The 25,564-nt window shown below is 39.1% G+C and overlaps 2 protein-coding genes and 2 non-coding genes across 4 annotated transcripts; 2 read left to right on the top strand and 2 right to left on the bottom strand.

Annotated features, from left to right (window-relative positions):
* Positions 1-44: 44 nt before the first annotated feature.
* On the bottom strand, positions 45-2,925 carry LOC143632749 (putative ribosomal large subunit pseudouridine synthase SVR1, chloroplastic). The gene is made up of 10 exons (XM_077101177.1): positions 2,562-2,925; positions 1,772-1,851; positions 1,584-1,684; positions 1,427-1,499; positions 1,257-1,350; positions 1,145-1,193; positions 879-1,029; positions 702-758; positions 457-512; positions 45-306 (listed from the first exon to the last, which is right to left on the bottom strand). Exons 1-10 carry the CDS (start codon positions 2,893-2,895, stop codon positions 243-245), a joined length of 1,059 nt encoding a protein of 352 aa, XP_076957292.1. The 5' UTR covers positions 2,896-2,925; the 3' UTR covers positions 45-242.
* A 3,181-nt stretch (positions 2,926-6,106) lies between these two features.
* Positions 6,107-6,179, top strand: TRNAK-UUU (transfer RNA lysine (anticodon UUU)). The gene has a single exon. It is a non-coding gene; the product is annotated as a tRNA-Lys (tRNA).
* A 1,567-nt stretch (positions 6,180-7,746) lies between these two features.
* On the top strand, positions 7,747-7,819 carry TRNAK-UUU (transfer RNA lysine (anticodon UUU)). Its single transcript has one exon. It is a non-coding gene; the product is annotated as a tRNA-Lys (tRNA).
* Positions 7,820-8,065: 246 nt separating this feature from the next.
* Positions 8,066-11,478, bottom strand: LOC143632835 (U-box domain-containing protein 14-like). The gene is made up of 4 exons (XM_077101254.1): positions 11,046-11,478; positions 10,286-10,402; positions 9,801-10,214; positions 8,066-9,280 (listed from the first exon to the last, which is right to left on the bottom strand). Exons 1-4 carry the CDS (start codon positions 11,307-11,309, stop codon positions 8,210-8,212), a joined length of 1,866 nt encoding a protein of 621 aa, XP_076957369.1. The 5' UTR covers positions 11,310-11,478; the 3' UTR covers positions 8,066-8,209.
* Positions 11,479-25,564: the final 14,086 nt, after the last annotated feature.

Below are 25,564 nucleotides of genomic sequence, written 5' to 3'. Positions count from 1 at the left end.
ATTTTTAAATACAGAAACACATTTAAGGTCGTTTCGTACTTCCTCAACATTAAGCTATCAGTCTACTAGTGTCATCGGTTTCTTTTGTTTACCAAACCAAACACTATCTAAAACAACAAAATTAAAAATCCAGCTGCAATCCCTCTTTGTACATTAACGGGGGATCGAATTCCTGCACCTGGAATAATTGAAAGTCTCGTCTCTAAGCTTTTGTCTGCGTGTATAAGCTCCAGTTGTTGAAATTACTGCTCGCCCCACCCCAACGCCTTTAACTGAGGCGGCTTTAATTCAATGTACTTGCCTAACCTATCAATTAACAAAAAAATTTGAGGTAAGTTTATCTACGAAGTCTATTTACAAAAATCCATCTCTTTTATGATATCAGATCACTAGTCTTAAAAACTTTAAACCAGAATATACATCGATTTAACTTTCATTAAAATGTATCATACTTACAGAAGATCTGGTGGAAGCCTGAATGCACCAATTCGTATCCGTTTCAGTGAATAAATCTGGAATTATAGAAAACAAGAATGGTTCATTAAAACACCAGCGGTACGGTACCTCTCTTCATCAATCGGCGAAAAACAATCAATAACATAATAATGGCACTTTCTCTGTGAACTTAACTTTTAAGAAGTGTCTTGTTTAATTTAGAGAACACAATATTTGTGCCACACATATCAAGAATAAAACTATACCTGAAGTCCAGCACTTTTGACAAGTTCTCTAACTTCATGATTTCTCCCCTCATGAACCTACAAGCAGTCGGTTCAAAAAAATAAACAGATTACCTAACTTCATAATCATAATATTTGTTGGGTAGAACAAAACGCTATATACGCAGAGCATTTAATTTCCAAGCAGCAATAAATTACCACAATGCGAAGGCGAGGTCTTGTTTTATCAGGCTGTTGAGGCAGTAACTCCACAGCATCCGGGGTACAATGAACACCATCTATTACTGTTCCCTCGCTGATTGCTATCAAGTGTCGTTTGTGTACTGTTCCATCTATTGTTGCAATGTACCTTAACCACAAAACAAGATGCATAACATCTGTTAAGTCACGTATGCATGCACATTTATTATTAATTTAACAATTAGAAAAAAAACAATTATAAGATAAACCAGATGGAATCTTACTCCTTGGATAAACCAGATGACGGGTGAGAAATTTTCTGTGCAAACTCCCCTGAAAGCATAATTAACTAGTTAAAACCCGTGCATCCAAACAGAACTATAACTGTAAGCGTACCGTCATTTGTAACAATAATCAGCCCGGTTGTGGCAACATCAAGCCGTCCTACAGTAAACAACCGAGGCTTTGGTTGTCCGGGATTTCGTTTATCCTAAAAGACAATAACCTCATGTAAGTAACATAACATAATATGAATAATGAATGAACAAGTAGAGCTTACGGCTTACCCAACTCTTCATATAATCATTAAAAAGAGAGAGGGCCGATTTAGTTTGACTTTCTGCTGCTGAACAAATGTACCTGCAATAGTATCAGTTCAGTTAGCTAAAACGACACATGAAAAATAAAAAGCGCTGTAACTAATAAAATAAACACAAAACAAACCCTTTAGGCTTGTTCAGAGCAAGATAGACCTTCGGGGGCAGTTTCTTGGGAAGACGGTTACCGTTCACGTAAATCATATCCTTCTTAGGATCCACTCTAGTCTGCACTTATTATTGAATTCATGATATCAGAAATAACAAACACATTGTAAGAATGTGAATAAGGCGGTAATATTAATAAGACAAGACCTGAGGAGTATTGCATACAGAGCCATTCACAGTCACACGACCATCAAATATTAACTCCTCACAGCTCCTTCTAGATGCCACTAAAACAACAATTTCACAAAACTTATTACTAAGCATCAACATCTAGGGGTGTTCATGGTTCAGTTTAAAACCATGAAACCATCCAACCATGTTATCGGTTTGGTTTAGCGATCGGTTTTATCTTTCAACTATCAGTCGGTCGGTTTCAAAAGTTTCAAACCGTAGCAAACGATTTGGTTTACGGTTTATACTGAAAACCGACCGTATAAAACTGGACTGAACAATGATATTATAACATTTTTTGATACTTTATATCAGGACTATTTAACTAATTTACTGAGCTTAACGAAATAGATTTGGGTTCTGCTACATCAGAGCGATTGAGCTAGGCGAACTATCCTCAAAAAAATCCCCAAATGAGCCTACTGGACCATGATTTTATAACATGTTTCTTAGTTTCGCTAGATACTCATTTTAACTGCTTTTAACCCAAACCGTGAAACCACATTGTTAGTAACGGCTCAGTTTGGTTCGACTTCAATTTCCAAAGGTTCAGTTACGGTTTTCCATATTAAAAAACCATTAATAACAGTTCAGCTCACAGTTTCACCTAAAAACCGTCAAAACCGAACAATATAGTCCAACACCCCATCAAAATCCAATCTTTTTAAAAAATATCAAAAACCCATTTCACAATTATACATAACAATCAAACCCTTGTATTAAAAACTAAAAATTGATCAACACATGATAAAAATTAATGACACACCTCCAGCAGCAGCAAGGACTTTACTGAGCCTCTGCGACTCAGACTCCCTAAAATTCTCGTTATAAAACCTCCTGGCAGCTTTCGAATACCTGGGTTCGGAGGTTAATTCTTTGGTTGATCTCACTTTCTTCTCCGCCGTGACATGGAGTGGCCGTGGTGAAAATGAGTAATCTATCCATGGAACAACGAGTCTGTTGTTGTCGGTAAATGATGGTGTGAATTCGGAGGAACGAGAGGAGAGTGAGTGGGATAGTAATGTACGGAATTGGAGGTGGGTGCGGGTGATGGTGTAGGGTTTGGAGATGTGGAAGGTGGATATGGTGACTACTGCCATGGAAGTGGTGGTGGACGGTGGGGATAAGGGGTTTAAATGTTTCATATGTGTCAAAACATTTGTCTTTGCCTTTTAACCCGTAAACAAGTTGCGCTAATTTTGAGGTTGTTTTACTAATTTTGTGAAAATAACGTTAAAAGTGGCGGAAGGTTAATAATGTGTCATGTGGTGGCGTTAAATAGCCAAAAGACAATAGTACAATCACCAATCGGCCGATGTCCCGATGGTTAAGTGTTATGTCTTATGTCAGATTTGATGCAAAACTACTATCGAGTCGGGAGTCTCACCGGAAGAAATTTCTCTATTCCTACGGGGTAGAGGTAAGACTGTCTACATCTTACCCTCCTAAAACCCTACCATAGCTTTGCTATTGGTGGGATTTACCGAGTACGATGATGATGATGTTATTTCCGACTTAATACGTCTTCTACAACGTTAGTCTTCCACTCATGATAAAGTGTTTCGCAGTCATAGTCATTCAGGGTTTCCATCCATCTTCTTTAATGCGTATTGAGTTATTTCTTATCAAATATATGTTTTAAACTCTTATGATCATTATACACGATAGAGATAGTGCATCCATAATTCCAATGTGACCATTATGGCACTAAACTCTAGATTATGAGTTATGTAGTTCTTTTCTTGTACTTTAAACTAAGGTGAAGCATAAGTTAACTTTGTTTCTTTGCATTATAACACAACCCTAACTCGAATGATGCATGAGTAAGTTTTCGCTTAAACATATCGAATGCTACTTGTTGTTTTGGTCCCATTCATATTTAACATTCTCACGAGTTAATGAAGTTAAAGGGACTGTTATTCAAGAGAAATTCTCGATGAATTTTCTATAATATTTAGCCAAATCTAAGAAACTTTTAACTTAGGTTGGCGAACCTGGAATCTCCCATTTAGCATTAGCATGATAACATTACCTAGACATTGTACCTCATTAAGGCGTAACTCGTATTTAAAGAACTTAACATACAACTTCTCTTGATCTTGGGACGTGGTTAACGAGGGTGATGATCTAAGCATGAGACCACCAATATGATCATTTTGTAAATCACATGCATTATGATCTATATCTAGGTTTATAAATGAGTGTTTTTATAGATACTCAATAAAATTTCATGGCCTTAAATAGTAAATTTTGATTTTAGTGATACGCAACTTATGTTTTAGGTTTGATATCACAAAGTAACTTGTTATTTTTGTCTCTAAATCTCTAACACACGAAAAATGCATGATATGATACTTATTCATATGCATTGATCTTTTGAAAACTGTTTTAAAAGGAGGCTATGCGAATGTAAAGCTTATACCCAATATAATGTCATGTAACACGTGACTTGAGATTTTATTGATGAGAAAAATATTCGATATGTAGATAAGTAGTTAAAAAATTGTGTAGTTGTACATGTCATGACCTATAGAACTAATTTGGTTATGAAATAGTTGTAGAAGTATAACACACCAAGAAAAATAATTATTCTCATGATTTTATCTAAAACAGTAAGTTAATGGGAAGGAAGGGTAAAACACTATTATTATCGTATGTGGTTGTAACTCGCACAACGGGATGGAAGTGGCACACATTGGAATGACGAAAAGAGTAAGAACTAAGAACTATCAACTCGAGTATGTGTAATGATAGACTCATTAGTCAATCAAATATCATACACTTAAAAAGAAGTTTTCTTTAACATGTTTGATCATCCTTGTCTTTTACCCTAATTACTAGACGGGTACCCGCGCGATGCAGCGAGATATACGGACCTTGGTAATTACATTATAGATTTTGGGTGCTCGTCGTTTCGTTTGTAACTGTGAAATTATTTATTGGCATAGGTAGATTCATAGTCAGTGGCGGAACCAGAGCATTTCAATCGGAGGGTCGTAATATAACTTTATCCCAATAATTGGTTAACTCGTAGCCTAGCCACCGATAGTTAAATTATTAAATAGCAGACCATTTTTTAACCTTTATTATTATTATTATTGATATTGATATTTTTTTTAAGATTACTGTTTGGTGGATAAGTTTTTTTGCATTTATCGACAAATGTTAGGCTTTATATTAACACCACTTATTTTTAGTTGACCAAACCATATACACATGTAGAGTCTGCTATATTTTAGTTTAGCTTTCCAAATTTTTGTGAAGTGGTTAACAATATGTACAACAATAATTGGAGTGATTTTATTTTATTGGTTCTATAATGTGACTTGTATAAATGGGAGGACTGGTTTTATAAATTCAGAATTAATAAACTATAATAGAACGTGGGTGGGTAATTTTTATGTTTATTTATAGTTGCATAGTGGTATTTTACCTTGATGCTTCATTGACTTGTAAGTTTTAAAATATATATCAATTTTGAAAATTTTTTATATCAATACGTAGACAAAAATGAGCTCATTGCAACGGTATGTTTTTTTCTTTTTTTTAAGCATAATATATTAAAAATATTAGAAAGTTAAAACATTAAATAGAATTGTCAAGTTGAGGGTTAAAGATGAGGGGGCAATGTTGTATAACTTTTTAAAATTTTCATAAGGTAGTTAAAGATAAAAGGTAAAAATTATAAATGTATTTAAATTGAATAACACATGATGTATAAATGAATTGGGAGGACTTGTTTTGTGTTTTCATATATGTTTAAGTATTTATAGGTTTATTTATAGTTGCATAGTGGTGTTGTAACTTGATGCTTCATTGACTTGTAAGTTTTAGAAAACACATCGGATTTGAAATTTTTTTTATATTAGTACGTAGACAAAAATGAGCTCGTTGCAACGGTATGTTTTTTTCTTTTTTTTTAAGCACATTATATTAAAAATATTTTAAAGTTAAAACATTAAATAGAATTGTCTAGTTAAGGGTTAAAGTTGAGGGGGTAGCTTTGTATAAATTTTTAAAATTTTCATATGATAGTTAAAGTTAAAGGGTAAAAATTATAAATATATTAAGAAATATTGAATAACACGTGATATTTAATGTGTTAATGACCCTTTTACCCTTGATATTGGTTGCACAACATGCATTAAAACTTGTAATTACTTAAAAAATGCGTCTTAATTTACCCTTGTTTGCTACATTATATATAGTAAAGATAATCATCTAAAGTTCTAAACAATCCTTAATTACGTACCTTCCCTAAATGTATAACATTAATTTGTTTCTTTCGATCAAAACAGTGTATCGCAAAAAGCCGTTCTAGCACAGTTGGTAGAGCGCGTGGCTTTTAACCACGTGGTCGTGGGTTTGAGTCCCATGGATGGCGTCTTTTATTATGTGTTTTTCACTAAGAGCCATAGTGATTTAAGATTTACATAGGAGACTCCATTCAATACACACAACTTTAGATACATTATAAATTCTTTATACTAAAGAACCATAATGTTTTTTTTCAGTAGCATCAGATTTGTCATTCAAAAGGGATTACGACGATAAAAAATAATAATAGAACTTCAACACTCGGTGGTAGTAGATCATACAAATACAACTCAACGAGATAATAGTTCATAAAATCAGACATATCACCAGTTCACCACTCGTGTGAATAGTTGATCCATGCGCATAAACTAATTAACCATCACTAGCCATGTGTAACTTGAAATATGTCCGATGTTTCTGGAACTTCCATAATTGCATCATCACTATATATCCACGTACCTCTCATACATCAGAACCTCTCTATACATATGTTTAAATCTGCATTTTTAATGATAGGCATTGTTAAAATTTCATGTCCTTAAATAACATATGCTAGTTCTAATGACTCGTGATGTATGTTGAAGTATTTAACAGATTCATCCTTAAATATATCTTTGAGACTTTGATATCATCAAGAACCGCTTTGTTATATCCATCTCGAATTTATAATACACAAGGGAAAAAAAAAGCATCAATTGCTACTTTTTTCATATACATTGAACTTTTGGCAACTTAACTACAGTTGAAAGGAGGCTTGAAGATGATATGTGAAGGTGAAGCTTATGCGCAATATAATGGTGCAGAACATGTGGCCTAATTCAATATAGAGGAGAAAACGTGTAAGAAAAGAATTGAAAAACCAAACTTTGTATTGAAATGAATTGATATAATGGTGATGATGACACTGTATCTAATGTAAATTAAACCAAACTACAGTTAACTGATTAGATAATAAAATGCTCGTTCGTTTTTCATATCTAATCATCCTTGTCTTTACATCCTAAACGTCAATCATAAGATCAGAAAGCCCGGAAAGCACGATTCCGGAACTGAAAACCAAACATAGCAACCTCAAATTAGACTTGGAACCTCATATTGGACCTAACTTACTAACAGAAACAAAGTATCCACAATCATAAAAAGTAAACACAACGTCCAAAATCAATAAAAGTGAAACAACATTAAGCTATTAAATAGGAACCATAAAGCCAGAGAAATCCATACATGATAACAAAACGAAGCGACTGATAGCAATATATAGACAAGTGAAAATGAAAGTAAAAGTAGATGAAATAAGACCAATAAGCCAGGTTGCAAAAACACGTGTAACAAAGCAATCTACAACAAGTGTCCCACTAACAAAACATAACAAAAAAAAACAAAAAAAACAACCAAACATGTTTTGAACTGTCGCATGTGAAACCACTGGTGCTTAAGAGGAACACTAAAGACCAGGTGAACAACATCTATTGTATCTAAACCCAACAAACGACTTTTATATAAAGAACAACAAAAGATAGCACCTTTTTGTGGCACCGACATCTGAACATTTATCTATATTAATAATCATCCTTGTCTTTACATCCTAAACGTTTTAGTGATGTAAGTTATTTCAACTTAACAGTTCACATGCAGCCGCTTTAGCTCAGTTGATAGAGCGCGTGGCTTTTAACCACGTGGTCGTGGGTTCGAGTCCCACGGATGGCGTTTTTCTTACTTTTTATATGTTCATTTTTTGTTTTAAGTTAAAATCGAAATAGCTTTCATTAACCTTTTTATTTCATGTTCATATGATCTGAAATTCTGAATAAATAAGGAACTCTCATATTTCTAATGACATAATAATCTCAACGCTTGTGATTAACCTAATACGTCACCCGACCCGCTTTAAATGTGATACATAATACGATTCTCATTCACTAAGCGCAACCTTAGATATAAATTCTTTCAATATTATACATCTTCAACACCCAACAGTACATGATACAAATACAAAACCTTTTAAGAATCATACATAAATTATTACTCTTACTCTTCAGTTTTTATACATAAAAACAAATCACCATTTTAACAAAAAAAAAAAAAAAACCACAACTATTAACCGTTATTAGCCACCATATCAACTAACTCGACTCGTTGAAGAAGCTCCAACACACCCCCGGCTTTCCTCTTCGCCCTCTCGGTCCCATTCTCCGAAAGTTCCTTCAACACCTCTTCTGCCCCAAGCTCCTTCACTATCCTCAACAACCGAACATCACCCGCACACAACGACCACAAAACCGCTGACCCGTTCTCCCGGTTCCGGGCCGACCCGGACCGTATCACCTCCACCAAAACCTCCATCGGCTCGGCTTCCGCAATAGCCATCTTCCCTTCATGGTGGCTCACCAATATAGCAAGAATCGCCAACACCTCATCCATCATCCCGCCACTAGCATCTTTTAACAATCTCATTAACGGGGTTACAATCCCTGCCCGAACTGCCCGAACCTTGTTTCCTTGATATATACAGAGGTTGAAAATGGCGGTAGCTGCGTCTTTTTTCCCTCGAGGCGTCCCGTCTTGAAGCAAATCGATTAGCGGTGGTATCGCACCGGCTGCACCGATAGCGACTTTATTCTCGTCCACCACCGACAAACTAAAAAGCGTGGCGGCCGCGTTTTCACGAGCTTCAGTACTTCCGTTTTTTAACACGTCGACGATTTCTGGTATGGCTCCAACGCTCACGATTATCCCTTTATTCGCCTCGTTTATTGATAAATTCAGAAGGGCGGTGACCGCGTGTTCTTGAGTTCTACTGTCTCGAGATGATAACAATTCTACCAAAAGCGGAATCGCACCGGCGTCGGCTATGCATATGCGGTTATCAGCGTTTCGTTTAGCTAGTAACCGAAGCTCACCGGCAGCTGATCTTTGTTCGTCTGAGTCACCGATCACGAGTTTTTGGAGTAACGAGCCGATCACGGTTCGGTCACACTCGGAACCGCTTCGTCCAGGTTTGCTGTTGGCTTTAGGCAGCTCGACACCGTTGCTATCACACCATAACGCGATTAGACTTTTTAAAACATAGTTGGGAGTTAATGCTGTGTGTAGTAATGTTTGTTGTGTTTTTGGACATGTTTTGTGTCCTGCATCGAGCCATTTTTGAATAGATGATCTTTCATACGTCTGCAAAATAGCAAGAAAGCGACCAAAAATGTCGTTAGATACGTATATATACACAAAAACAATGTCTTAGATCAGCAAGCCTGTATTGACCAGGAAGTTATGTTATATCTGCTAACTACATAAATATATAATTATATACTAATATTAAATATTACCTAACAATGTGGAAATCTTCTACAACATAAGAAAACTACATTTTATATAATCAACAAAATGAGCCTAAAGACGTCTTCTAAATAGTATTATATATTTATATGAACTAGAAAGAGTCAAAAAAGAACCATTTATGAAAATGAAGTATTCAATCATATCACAAAAAAATATATAAAAAAAACTGAAGTTGAAAAATAACATAGAAGATAAAAACCATATGTAGTAACCATGAGGCACATGATCTAGTAAACCGTCTCAGTCAAACAAACGAGAAACGACATTGGTAAATTTTTATGTTACACAAAAACATTTAATTATTGCACAAAAACGTTATATTGCTATTTAATATTTTAATTATTTACCATACCTGTCCAGTCGACACAATCACGGGATCTTTCATCAACTCAAGAGATATCGGGCACCTAAAATCATCCGGAATCACAGGAGACCGATGCCTCATTACGCTCTTTTCCCCCTCCTCCATATCGATTTCCGGATTCCCCAACATCACACAACCTTTAATTTCCTTAAGTAGAAACGAAATCATCTCAATGCAATCTTCAGGATATCCAACACTCGATTCCACCATATCATGATATGCAACCGATTCCAACTTTAAATCATTAACCGTTGTCAGGTGCAACTTTTCAGACAATCTTTTGATTGTTTCAAGATCCGGCTCGGTTTCCCTATTTATCAAAGCCAAATCTCTCTGAAGCTGCATATCAAACGAATCCATTCTCTTTTTCGCTCTTTTAAATTGTACATGCACGAGTTCAGTCTAAAAACAAATAATTGTTAGCCATATAGAGTTTAGAAAAAATATAAAAAACAAGAAAGAAAGAAAGAGACCTGCTCGCGAACTTCCTCGGATAAATTGAGACTCTCGTAATGAATTTGACTCAGTGCCTCTTCAATTTTTGTTGTTACTGTATGAAACTTTCCTGCGGTTTTCTCAATTCGAAGTGCCTGTAATAAAGAGTAACACAGTTTATATACTTATATGTGTTTAGACTTTAGATATATCGAAAATGTGGAATAAAGCATGAATCTAGGCTGATTATTTCTACATATTTCATGCTATCTACGTAGAAGCTAAGCATTTTGGCGCTTAGCGCTTAAACACGAAACAACTTCGCGTGTCACCTAACCAATTTCACAAACCGAATCTTCTACCCAAATGTAGTAAAGGGGCAACCCGAGCAAGCCAATCTCCATCATCCCTCAACATTTAATCAAATTCACTAAATCGAAGCTGCAACCCAATTCACAAAACCGAAGGATCGGCAGCAGTGTTGCCAATCAACCCGACCAACCAGAATCCCTTACCCGATGATGCCCGAGCAGGCAAACATATACTTATATTGGTCCCAAGAACATTAACCTAACACAAGTTATCCTAATTCACATGTAACAACATAAAATACAAATAAATTTCAAATTAACAACAAAAATTGAGGAAAAATCAAATTTTGAAAGACACCCAACATTTGGATCATGATAAATTACAAAACCCATAAATTAAATAAAAAAAAACAGATTTTGAAAGACACCCAGCAATTGGATCATGTGAATTACAAAACCCACAAATTAAAAAAAAAAAAAAGTTTACCTGAAAAATCTTGCTGCCATCATTGACTGATTTAAGAAGCTCCAAAGCCAAATTGAGAGCACTAATCAAATCCTGTAAGCCTTTAATATCAGCATCATCAAGCTGTTGTTGGGTGTCTTTAAGCTCCTCAAACAAAGGGCTTAAAAGCTTTACTCTTCTCATCAAATTACCATACATCTTCCGTATAGCGTTTCTGCACTCGGGTAGCCCTGAAATTTCTCTGACTGAGTCAACGAGTTGACACGCCAAATCTTGATCGGCCATTATTGATTGAAGGAGAAAGACGAGGTGGGGTTTGAATGTGAATTTGGGTTTTTGAAGTCGCGGATGATTTGTGGGTTGCCGAACATATTTATTGGGTGTTTTTTAAGGTAGGCGAGAGAAAGTCAAACTATTGTTTTATGGAAAGATATAAAATGTCTTTACTATGAATGTATCTTTAACAATGTTTCTTAAGATTGGTATGTTGTAGTTTTTTTTAGAAGTGTATTCATTCAATTTGATGAGTTGAGGTGGACTTACTATTCATTATCATTACCGCTTAAAAAGTTGTACACAGTGTATTGTGTTTGTATGCACTCTGTCTTAGGAAATGCTGTAGCCATACTATAATGGGTGACCGTTATGGACAAAGTTATCAGGATTAGTGAATGTCGTCCTAATCAAGCAGTAGGCTTTGTCACTCAGTCATTTGATGATGAAGCTCTCTTCTGGTGGGAACCATAGAACAAAGAAAGACTAAGAAGAAACTTGAAGCTATGAGACAGGAAGACTTGAAAGAGTTAGTGATGAAACGATTTTGTGTTGGGACCAAAGTTGAAAGGGTAGAGTTAAAGTTCCTGAACTTGAAAGTGGGGAAGAACACTCATCGTGAGTACACTACTGAGTTTAACCGTATGACGAGACTAGTTCCAGATATGGTTATCACCGAAGCTAAGAAGATCAAATGTTATGTGAGGGGGCTACCCCTATCGAGTCAGAACCTATGTGAGGGCAAGCAAGTCTACCACCTTTGACTCTGTTGTGGATCTAGCTGAGATTGTGTATGATGATATTGGGAAAGAGGATGAGGACAAGATTGAGAAGAAAGGAAAGAAGTCAATCTCCAAGAAGACAGATGGTGAAAGTGATGAACCACTCAAGAAAAGGACAAAGACAGATGAGGTTACTATTTGTAGTATTTGTGGGAAGAAACACTTGAGAGAATGTAGGTTGGGGTCAAGCGCATGTTACCGATGCAGAAAAGTAGGACATTTCTCTTGGGAGTGCAAGACAGCCATAAATGTTTCAATTGTGGAGCTGGTGGTCACGAGGCAAAGGAATGCAAGAAGCCGAGGGCAGAAGATAGAGGTAAGAGGGATGCATAGAGCTCGCTAGTTTACTTAAAAACGGCAGAAAGGAGCACTAGAGAAGAATAAGATGTTTCGTTTTTTGTTTTATGTCATGTATGACTATTAAAGATTTCGTGCGTACTGTTTATTTCAATTTAAAATTTATCTTATGATTGAATGTGATGTTATGGAAAGTTATGTTATGAATGACTTGTGTGTGGATGATGATCATGTGATGCATGACTTGATAAGTTATAGCAAACATCAGTGTTAGAATAGTATGATACAATGCCTCTTAAAAGACGAGACGAGACTTGTTAAGTCGGGACAAGAAGCATGTCATCGAGGGCTTCATGAACATCACTCGGTGACTACAATGTCGGGAGTAATTACGATAACCTAGAAAGCTAAGATGGTTCAAAAAATGATGTGTGCAAAAGGATAAGTAGATACATAAAGTATTCCTTTTATAAGTATTAGACAGGTTTCGAGGACGAAGCCTCTTATAAAGTGAGTAGACTTGTAACATCCGAACTTTTCGTAACATAATAATACATGATTTATTTTTGTTAGACGGATTTATTATCTTAAATTAAATAATAAATTTGTGGTTATGGACTTACGAACATAATAGAATATAAAATGGGCTTAAGGAATCCATATGGAGTGATCAGGGTTAATGAACTTGAGAGGGATGATGTGCTTAAGGGTCCATGGTTATAAATACCCTAAAACCTTAGATCTCATTTCATCCATGTTTCACCAACACCTCAAAACACACACCCTCTCTGTATTTTGAGATCCAAGGTTTTGTGTTCTTTAACATCAAGAAACAAGAATCATCCCAGTGTAGACTTGCGTTAAGACCCGAGCTCAAAGCGAATCATAAAAGGTATGTTTCAAGCTAATAATGTTGTTCGTTTGATGTTGTTTAGCCATGAAAACTGGCAGGTTAATAGATCTAGTAATATGAACCAATAAAGTCACAAACTTTAAGCTAATCAAGGCTTTGAAATTAAACCCCTTGCTTAAATCTAGCTTCCTATGGGATGATAAGGTCATGAATGCGAAAGGGTTTCTTAAATAACGAAACTTTCTTTATAAAAGAAAGTGAACCATAAGCCAAGGGTTGACTAGTAAGAGCAAGGAAAATTTGTGTTGTTAAATGAAATGTTTAGAGAAGTTGAAGGAAGAAGCATGCAAAGCAGACCCGACTGGGGTCATTGGACTAAAGGAAAGTATTTGGTATTGCTAGTTCATAAACTAAGACATGATCTTGTTGACATTCGATCATGTAATTGTTCAACATGATCATGTGGGAATGCAAACATTAAATGGATTATAGCCAAGTTCTATTATATAGATCATGTTATTGTTCAACAAAATGAGCCTAAAGACGTCTTCTAATAGTATTATATATTTATATGAACTAGAAAGAGTCAGAAAAGAACCATTTGTGAAAATGAAGTGTTCAATCATATCACAAGAATATATATATATATATATATATATATATTGGAGTATTTTAGAAGTTTTTTTACAGCGAGAAGTGCGAGAAGTGAAGGTGTAACTCCATTAATTCTTAATTCACTCCCTTTTATATATATATATATATATATATATATATATAAATAAATGAAGTCGGAAAACAATATAGAAGATAAAAAACCATATAGTGACTATGAGGCCCAAGATTTAGTAAATTGTCCCTTGAACAAACGAGAAACGACATTGGTAAAATTTTGTTAAACATTGCATAAAAGCATTATATAACTATTTAATATTTACCATGCATGTCCTGTCGACACAATCACGGGATCTTTCATCAACTCAAGAGATACTGGGCACCTAAAAAGTATGTTGAGAAAATAATTTAAAATTAGTTTAAAATATATTCTTGAAGAAAAAGATGAGTTTAGGTGACCTAAAACACACTTGTGTGTCTTAAGCGAGTGAACTCGGTTTAGTTCGGTTTTGGTTCGGTCCTTGACTCGGAATAATACCGAGGATGGTTGCCACATACCCAAACACCATAGACATAGAACTATAAAAACGATTTTTGAAGTTATAATATTCAAATCTTACATATAACATGTTTATTTAACTATTTAAACAAAACTTATAAACAAGAGTTCGGTTTCGGTTCGGTTCTCAACTCGGGATAAAACCGAGGCTAGTGGCCACATACCCAATACCATGGAACTCATTTAACATGAATTAGAAACTAAACTACTTATACTTTAAACAAGACTTGTAACCATTAAAGGAAATATAGTATAATCAAGGACTATAATGAGTCATCCATGTAGCCTTGCCTTGTAGCGTATCACCTCACCCGACTATGGCCGGAGAAGGTGAAAGCCGAAGGAACCAAAGGGGTGAATATTATATATATGTTGTACCACAAGCTTCATTACTATGCAACAAATTAAAATTAAAGAATGATTCTTGTTTGATTAGTAAGAACCTTAAAGAGGTGAAGTTGTGTTCTTGTTTGAGAGAGAAAGAAGTGAACGAACAAAGTTGAAATGAAAGAGATGAGCTTGTTATATAGGGAAAGAGTGAAGGGTTGGTTATAAAGGTTCTTTTAAGGTTTGCGTGTAAATGAGTATGTTTAAATGGTCAAACAATGCATAAACAAACAAACAAAACGAGTTGGATCTGCAGGTACGGCTAGGCGCTGCGCGGCCACCATAGAAGGGGTGATCACACGGCGCGGCGCTTTTAGGGGGGGGGGGGTTAGTTCCAGCTTTTGATAATTGACGATTTAGGCCCCCAAAGTTTGTTTTAAGTCATTTTAGCCATAAATAGGTGTTTTAACGTACCGAAAGAGATATTTTCTTGACCCGGCATTTGAGTAACATAAACGAACATAAAATCCAATATTTCAATAATGACGATGGATCCGAGAGATCAAAACGGGTCGGGTTTTTGATACAAATACAAATACAAGATAATCTGAAATTGACAAATGTTACAGTACCCATGGAACCAAATAGGTCTCTTCGAGCCGAAGAAGGAAAAGAGTTGGAAGAAGTAACCATGTATAGGCAAATAATTGGAAGTCTTATTTATTTGACCTTGACTCTACCCGACATTGCGTATGTCGTCAGTGTGCTTAGCTGATTCGTTCAAGCTCCAAGAAAACCGCACCTTGAAGCTGCTCGGTTAGTGTTGCGGTACGTGAGGTCGACTCTGAGCTATGGTGTTAAGTTTAACTGGGATTCGAGTCTGGAATTAATCGGTTTTTGCGATGCCGATTATGCTAAAGATCCGGACACGAGACGGTGTACTACCGGGTATATATTATTGATTGGTTCAAGTGATGTTACTTGGTGCAGTAAAAGGCAGCTTAGTGTTTCACTTTCGACTACAAAGGCGGAGTATCGGGATGCGACTATGGCTGCGCAAGAGTGCGTGTGGCTGGTTCGTTTATCTAAACGAGTTAAATCAAGGTAAGAACGAGAAGGTAACCTTGTATGGGGACAACGTGTTTTCAATATTGTTAGCTAAGAATCCCTTGTTTCATGCGCGTACGAAACATATAGAAGTCCATTATCACTTTATTCGTGAGAAAGTATTTAATGGAGAAATTGATTTTAAATACGTTAACAAGTTGGAGCAAGCTGCTGATATGTTCACAAAGAGTTTGACAAAAGAGAAGCTTGTGAAGTTTTGTACTCACTTGGGAATGAAGGAAGCAAATATTGAGAGGAGGTGTTAAACGAGACGATATTTAAGAGTGGTTTGGTAAATCTCATGTGGTGGCTTGGAGGAGATTTAAATAATAATTAGTTTATTATTTATTAATAAGTTTGTCTTATTTAATTAAGTTAGTCTTATCCTAAACCCTATTTGAGTTGGGTTCAATTTGTGTATTTGAATACGAGTAAGACTCGGATTAAGGGTGTTATATAAACCATTGGTTCACATAGGATTATTAAGTTTTTTACGTGTGTCGTTTTCTTAATAAAGATTGGAGTTGTTTTTTGTTCGTCAAAGGAAAACCTCAATTGTTTGTTATTTCCTTTAATTGTGTACAACCCAAATTGGAGTTTGTTATTTATGTTCCTTGTTGTACGTCACGGGATACAAACCAAAATAAAACAATAATTGTTCTTTTGTCATCTGCACATTCAAGATTAGTTCTTGATTGTCATCGGCTCACTTATGTTATATTTAACATAGTCGACCAGGGTTAGCATGTGTCCAGGATATACGATAGCACGTGCCCGCACCACAAGAGCAAAGCAAATCTGATGCACCAACATCATGTGACCTCGATCTCCCATAAGAAGAAGAAGAAAGCTGTGACATTATGGCTCCAATTAAAGACATGAGTAACTTATGGATCCAATTGAATTAGGGCTTTGGTCGATAGTGAAGAAGAACATTCAGATAGTGAAGTTAGGGCTTGAATCGTGGAGAAGAAGAACATTCAGATGGTGAAGATAGGGCTTGAATGATCGTGGTTTATTTACCTGTTATAATACATGTTATAATGAATCAGGGGCATGGTAGTAATTTCATACTTTTTGGACGGAAAATATGACGACAAAGTAACGGAGGGACTCAACGTGTCCAATTTTTTAAACGACAGGGATTCAAGGAGTTCATTTTTTTCGGGGATTCAACGTGACTCCGCCCGAAAACCTCAGGGACGCAAACGGTAATTTTCTCAAAAATATAATATGATTTACTAATTAACAGAAATAACTGATTTATTTTTATGAAATATAGAAGAATGGCTCATTCGATGGGTACCTTACCGCGACGAGATGTGCAAATATGGATTTTTGGAGCGTCGTTGCTTATGGTGGTCCCGCAGCAGTGAGGGTTGGTCTCGAGCCACCCTGAGGCTCAGGGTGGCCATGAAAAATGTGAAGCAAGAAGTAAACTAAGGTTGAGAGGGTAAGTTCACTGAGTTGGTAAGGCTTGATTATATATATTATGAAACCAGCATAAGAAGACAAAAAAATAAATCTCTAGGTGATTTCTGTTTGGTTTCGATACGTACAATAGCATGCAGCAAGGACCAAGAACTATATTGTTTTATTCCTATGGTACACCTGTTTTTTTTCCATTAAAATGCTGATTTTTATGGTATAGTAAAAGGTGAATTTGGTTAATGACACGGTTGCTATAGCAACTTTCTAAGTTAACAAAAAGTTTTAGATTTTAATTCGAATTTGAATTTCGGGTTATGTTGAATTGAAGCCCTTACTCATTACTCAACCTGAATTTCTAATTCGAATCTAGGTATCGTGAACTGATTTGATTTGAACAACCCAAGTTAGCAATATATATTATTTTTATATCTTATGGTTGAGTGCTATGTGTCTTATGTCCAAGGCTTGATGCAAAACTACTATAGAGCCGGGGGTCTTACCGGAAGCAGCCTCTCTATCCCCATGGGGTAGAGGTAAGGCTGTCTATATCTTACCCTCCTCAGACCCTACCATAGCTTTGCTATTGGTGGGATATACTGAGTACGATGATGATGATAATTAATATGGTTTGTAAAAAGTAGAAACCTAAATCAATCAATCCATCAGTATAATATGTATGTATATGAATTATACAGATATGTTAAACAAACTCTGTGTTTAGGCCTTAATGGGTTGTTTCGTTGTTGAATGGCGGTGCTATATGTTTTATGCACATATGTTAAAGAAACTGTGTATGTAAGGGGGAATACTCCCGCCCAAATGAGCCAGTCCGTACGATACTGAAAGATCTTTTGTACTGTACCTGACGAGGTATGGGTAAAAGATCTGACCAAAGATACGACAGCTCATTGACAACAGTATGGTGAGCAGCATGCTCTTGTACTGTATGTCACTATTAGCCGCTACTTACTCACCAACTCCTGTCATACCATGTGCATAGCCGGCAGTTGGTGGAAAAGGAATAGTACACAGCTGGCCTGGTCACTGTCAGCCGCTGCCTACCCACCAACTACCAGCATGACACGTGCGTAGGCCACAGTTGGTAGAACAGGAATACTATTCAGCCGGCTATACCTTCTTGGAAACCTACCTTCGGCTATAAATACCCCAAATGGTATGATCATCTCATCTTATCATATACTATCTTGTATCTTACATAATATACCTGATATCTGCTCTAGCAATCTCTTAATAAATACTTATATTCAAGAGCAATCTAGTCTGATTCTCACGCCGGAGGGTGGTCACAAGGAGGAACCCCCCCCCCCCCCTTCTCAGTGACGAGCTCACGGTGTCTGTTTTGCAGGTTATCAGAAGAACCATCTTTGCCGGGTCTAACCCCTCGTGGGAAACATCTATTTAACCCCCAGATTATCCGTAATCTGCCCGGGGCCGATTAGTGTTTCTTCATTGGCGTCATCCGTGCATAAAAGCTAGAACTTCATTTCTTTTCAGTTTTTTCAAACTTTTGGAAAGATGGTTAAAGAAACTCCGGTAACCACAACCCCAGCTACTGGGGGGAATACCGGCGACTACACAGTTTTTACGAACACTACCCCGGTTACCCAAGCCGGGGCAAGTGCAGTAAATTTTACGAACACTACCCCAGTTACCCAAGCTGGGGCAAGTGCAGTAAACAACCATCCCCTGGGATTCAATAATACCCAGGCGGAAAGACAACAGACGAGACTCCCCCGCCAAACACTTGAACAAGTTAAAGCGTGGGCGGAGGCACGTCAGAAGGAATTTCAAGCTGAGTTGGACGAAAGCTTGCGTTCCGTCCAACAGGCTGACGAATTTGGAAGCACTCAACAGCTCAACGTGAGCAGTGAGTGCGAGTCCTCGGACGATGATCGGGAGGAATCCGACACCGACGCAAACCCTCGCCATAGGGCGAAAGGGAAGCGTAAAGAAACGGACTTCCAAACGAGAAGGAATTATGGAGAAACCTTCAAACCAAAAAACGCGGGTGGAAACCCACGTGACTTCTCCAAAACATTCAGACCAACTGTGGCAAATGCGGGAACGTCCAAATTTGCAAGGGACATTGCGGAAGCAATCGCCCCGAAAAGTGCCAAACAGATGTCCAACATCGGCACTTACGATGGTATATCTGATCCAGACGATCATTTAAACAGATTCATAGCGGGGGCAACCGTCAGTAATTGGACGGAACCTACGTGGTGTTACATGTTCCAAATGACGCTTGTTGGGCCAGCTAGAGCGTGGTTCGATCGTCTACCGGTCAACCACATCTACGACTGGGCAGACTTCCAACAGAAGTTTAGCCAACACTTCAGCCAACAAAGAAAGTTTACCGAAGAGCAATGGACAATCCTCAAATGCATTCGAGAGGAAGATGAATCTTTGCCAGACTTCATCACTCGCTTCAACTCAAAGAAGCTAAGTCTGGGTAATATCAGCGAAGATCTTGTTCGCGCTGCTTTCATCCAAGGCGCGAACGACCCAGAGCTCATCCGCACCTTAACGGGTAAAGATGGCATGCCATCCACATGGGATGCCATCATGACAGCAGCAAAACGCTTTGCGGAAACGGAGAAGCAACTGGGTAGAGATCTCCCCCAGAGCACAAACCTCTACACCCAGAAAACAAGAGAAGACAACGTCCTTACCGCCCGACTAAACAAAAAGCGGAAGCTAGGCATTTGGCAGTCACGGGTAAACTTTGACACCTCATCCGGCTTGCAACATCGGTTAGGCGGAAGGGATAACGTACAGTCGAACCAGAACTCCAGATGGACGCCACTCACCAAAAGCGTCACCGAGATATTCGCCACTGAGGAGCTCCCATGGCCAAAGGCTCCAATAATCCGACATCGTCACAATGCTGATCGGAGCAAATACTGTGACTTTCACAGGACAAAAGACCACAACACTGAAGAATGCACAGACGTAAAGGACATGGTCGAAGCATTTGTCAGAGATGGGACGCTCGCCCACCTCGTGGCGCAATGAACGCTGAGCAGGCTGATGCGTGTAGAACCCCAGTTGGGGAAAACACGAATAAAATTGCAGCTTCAATGTTGGAGACTACATACTGCGTAAACAACGAGATCCCGAACCAGGTGCATATCGGCTCGAAGGCACTCCCATTCCAACAACATGGAAGGGAGCTAAATTACACAGTTTGCATGTAGATCAATTCCAAATTTGTAAAGAAAAGGCCTAGAGCCACTTCTAATGGAAATGATTCTCCTTAGAACATCGACGCTGATGATTTTACATTTATACTTTATGAACTTTCAACACTGATGCCGGTTTTCACCGCATACATAAGTGTGAAAGTCGTTGCGTGGGGAAGGCGGCAAAACCCGCATAAACCCAAAAAACGGCAAACCTTCACGCAGGTCAGTTAAAGGTAAAGTTCAGTCATCCCACTAAATGAAAGTGCCGGTCTATCCGCATGAATCATGATAGAGGAAACTGAACACTAACCTATTAACAACCGCGCGTCGAACGGTTAATTTATTTAACACGGATATGCCGGTTTTCACCGCATAATTACGTGGAAAGTCGTTGCGTGGGGAAGGCGGCAAAACCCGCATAAACCCAAAAAACGGCAAACCTTCACGCAGGTCAGTTAAAGGTAAAGTTCAGTCATCCCACTAAATAAAAGTGCCGGTCTATCCGCACGAATCATGATAGAGGAAACTGAACACTAACCTATTAACAACCGCGCGTCGAACGGTTAATTTATTCAACACTGATATGCCGGTTTTCACCGCATAATTACGTGGAAAGTCGTTGCGTGGGGAAGGCGGCAAAACCCGCATAAACCCAAAAAATGGCAAACCTTCACGCAGGTCAGTCATAGGTAAACTTTGGTCATCCAACTAAATGAAAGTGCCGGTCCTAACCGCACAAATCATGAGAGGAAACCGAACCTATTGACAACCGCGCGTCGAACGGTTAACTTATTCAAAATACTTTAGAAAATTTCTAACAAAAGGATGAGGAAAACCTCCACGCAGGTTAGATGTAGGTAAAGTTTAGCCATCCTACTAAGTGCAAGTGACGGTCCTACCCGCACAATCACGAAAGTGGAAGCAAAACTTCAACCTATTATCTACCACGTTCAAAGGTTAACTTATTCTAAACACTTGGAAAATTGCTAATTTAAACTAAAGTATGCATGAGCAAGCCATATAACGTTTATAAAGCAAGTAATCCAGTGAAAGTAGCGGTCTTACCCGCACAAAGATTTATATTTCATAATATTCATTACAAGGGCCGGGTAACTACCCGCCTACAAGAATATAAATCTATACAAGCTAAACCTATCCTAACAGTGGGAAGGGATCTTCAGGATCAAGCTTCAGGGCCACTTCCACTTGGACCAGCACCATCAGTAGAGCGTGGCGGTTCAAGGAAAGCTTTAAGGATAGCTAGCCCATCATCAGCAGCAGCAGCTTTGTTCACCTTCTCCACCACCGGATGCGGGAAGGCGGCATACTGATTCACTGCTTGGTCATAAACAGCTTCAGTGTCCGCATCATACAAAGGGAAGTTGGAAGGCGGGATGCCCTTCTCAACGAACCCTAGACCAAGCAGGAAGCCGGCCTTTTCCCCATCCTCATGAGAAGCGTTGAGGGCTGCGCTCATGGCATCGTCGTATGATGTGTCCGTGAAGACTCGATGCACAACCTACGAAAAAAATATACAAGTATCAAAACCTTTTCTATTTACAAAGAAAAGCGTGAAGATATAATGAAATGAAGCATACCGTAAGGGACAGAGTTCAAACCGTATTCAAGGAGGATCGGGATCTTTTGCGCCTCCGCACCCTTCCACACCCGGCTCATCCCGAGCATCACCATCCCGGACTCCGCAAACCGGTAAACCGGAGATTGGGCTCGGGAAATCTTTGAAAACCATTCCGCCTCCTGGTAGTTGGAGGCGTGAAGGCTGGGGAGAGCTTGCCCATTCTTAAATTTCATGGCAAGGGGGATGGCGCGAGCGGAGATATAAAAGAACTCCCGCTTCCAGGAACGAAGACTGCGCTCGGTTGCGCAAATCTTCAAACCCTTGATCCGGGTTATCAGAGTATACCACCCCTGGATGCACCTCAAAGAGTAGAAGGTCATCAGGCGGTCGACGAAGGGCTCAACGCCCAGAATCCGGCACACCCACTCGAAGTGGCGAATCTTTGCGATCGCCATCGGGTGTACCTCGGTCAGGTGTACACCGTGCCTCTCCAGAACACGGTACACAAACTTCGTCAAGGGGAACCTAAGATTCCCATAGACAAAGAATGCGGCATATACCCCGATCTTGCCTCTGGGGGCATCATACACCGTCTGATGAGGTTCAGGAAACTCAGGCTCGAAAGACTCGAGCATGATCTTCCTGACGATGTACTGATATAGATCGACAGGCAGAGCACACTGGCACTCGCCAGCAGTACTCTTGTCATCGGCGTACACCCCAGCCTCCTGGGCTGTAGCCTCAAGATCGTGAGAAGACATCTTGCAGATATGAAAGAAGAAAACGATTTCAAGAGAATGCTCGACTGAAAAGGTGAGTATTCGCCGGAAATCGTTTTGAAGATGAAGAGAAAAGTGAAAGTGTGGATTACAAAGGACCCTCTTCCCCTTTATATACTAATCGCAATTAATGCGATGAAATTAATGCGGAAGAGAGAGAAATCGCAGGTGCAATGAAACTATGACACGTGACAAAAAGCAAGCTGGCAACAGCTGTTGAAAGGACGCGTGCCATTAATTTCGCGGCCACGCGCCCGAAAAATCGCGCCCACGCGCCTGAAAAAGCGTCTGGAATGACCATGTACTGTCACGTCGCCATAACTTCCTGCACGTCCTGACACAGTCAGAAGAAACCGTCGGACGACGTTTCAGCAGTTTGGACTGTTCTTATCCTTTCACCAACTCTTCGAATTTCAAAAAAATTTCAAAAAGATTCAAAAGTAAGCGGGAAAATACCCCTTACCTTGGCAACCAAGTAACTGTAAGACAGGTGCGGGTACAGTGTTAAGGCAAAACCCTTCACATACTTAGCACCTGCAGGGAATTGAAGCCAAGAATACCTCGGCAACCAAGTAACTATAAGACGGGTGCGGGTACAGTGTTAAGGCAAAACTCTTCACATACTTAGCACCCGCAGGGAATTGACGCCAGGAATACCTTGGCAACCAAGTAACTATAAGACGGGTGCGGGTACAGTGTCAAGGCAAAACCCTTCACATACTTAGCACCCGCAGGGAATTGACGCCATGAATACCTTAGAAGTAAAGTAACTGTAAGGCGAGTGCGGGTACAGTGTCAAGGCAAAACCCTTCACATACCTAGCGCTCCGCAGGGAATTGAAACCAAGAAGGATCTTCTGCGCAATGCTTGAGGAAACGGGAATAACATCCCCGCATAGCGGGAACGTCGAGAACTACATTGTTTGAAGCTCCAGGATGGAATTGGTGGTTTTAACATAATTGATCACTATGTTCAAAACTACCAAAACCTCATGGAGAATCCACACAAGTGGGACTCAACGCTCCTGACTTACGAGGAGGTTACAGACCTACCCGCATCATACCCAAAGATCAAGCAGGAAAGTCGGGAATTTCTGCAAGTGACATTAGGACTTCCGCGGGAAAAATCCCCATGGAAAACCTTAAAACTAAAACCTTTTCAAAAACCCTTTGCTTAAGTCCAAAAGTTCACCTCACTTTATTAAACATTCATGAGAAGAACATTGGACTGGGGGGACTTGAAGAGGTAGGTCCCAGCAGAGCCCAGTTGGACCCGTAAGACTCACCTCAAAGAGACGTCTGCGCAGTTGGACCCGCAAGACTCACCTCAAAGAGGGACGTCTGCGCAAAGACCAAACTCGCAACTCACCTCAGAGAGACGTCTGCGCAGAAACCAACTGGATCGGCAGGACCCACCATGCACAGAGACGTGACGTCCTTGCGCGCAGTACGCAAGCTGTTCCCGCAGGAAACGCCTCCCAATGGTTTCCAAGTACTCCGCCTGTTCCCGCAGTTACGGATACCAGCCATCAGGGAAGGCTACCCGCGCAGCAAGGCTACACGCACAAGGCTTAACACTCATAATAATTCAGTAGTCACCTGAAGAAGGAATGAGCAAAGCCGGGAACAATCCCGCACAAAGGCGGGAGGGGGAATACTCCCGCCCAAATAAGCCAGTCCGTACGATACGGGAAGATCTTTTGTACTGTACCTGACGAGGTATGGGCAAAAGATCTGACCAAAGATACGACAGCTCATTGACGACAGTATGGCGAGCAGCATGCTCTTGTACTGTATGTCACTATTAGCCGCTGCCTACTCACCAACTCCTGTCATACCACGTGCATAGCCGGTAGTTGGTGGAAAAGGAATAGTACACAGCAGGCCTGGTCACTGTCAGCCGCTGCCTACCCACCAACTACCAGCATGACACGTGCGTAGGTCACAGTTGGTAGAACAGGAATACTATTCAGCCGGCTATACCCTCTTGGAAACCTACCTTCGGCTATAAATACCACAAATGGTATGATCATCTCATCTTATCATATACTATCTCGTATCTTACATATTATACCTGATATCTGCTCTAGCAATCTCTTAATATACATTTATATTCAAGAGCAATCTAGTCTGATTCTCACGCCGGAGGGTGGTCACAAGGAGGTACCCCCCCTTCTCAGTGACGAGCTCACGGTGTCTGTTTTGCAGGTTATCAGAAGAACCATCTTTGCCGGGTCTAACCCCTCGTGGGAAACATCTATTTAACCCCCAGATTATCCGTAATCTGCCCGGGGCCGATTAGTGTTTCTTCAGTAGGTTTGTGGCCGATTCAGTGATTTGTAACTGTTTTGGAGCAGATTGATGAGGGTATGAGTGTATGACTTTCTTCTTTTCTCCGACGCCTTGTTCCGTTCATGCATCACAATTTGTTGCTTCATTTCTATAGTTTTAGTGAGCATAGCAAATACTTGTTGGTTTCATCTTGAAGTTATTCTTCATATGAGTAACAGAATATTGAATTAAGCAATACTTGATGTAAAACACAAGATTATAAAACTTATGTAATATGTGACTATGTGATTAAGTTAAAGTAGTGGGTCATGGGTCAAGATTATGTGGTAAATGGGTCGATGGTTTCGGGTTTCTATTGTATTTTAGGACAGCGATAGCGGTTTCTAGCCCTCCAAGCTTAAGATGTGCATAGGCGGGAAGCACCATTTCATATAGTATATATGT

Source organism: Bidens hawaiensis, unplaced genomic scaffold (genome assembly GCF_021521415.1).
Source record: "Bidens hawaiensis isolate Kalapana, Puna unplaced genomic scaffold, B.hawaiensis_p1.1 tig00006534_1, whole genome shotgun sequence".
Lineage (NCBI taxonomy): Eukaryota > Viridiplantae > Streptophyta > Magnoliopsida > Asterales > Asteraceae > Bidens > Bidens hawaiensis.
Note: the sequence above shows the minus strand (reverse complement) of the source record. Positions and strands in the feature narration are given on the sequence as shown.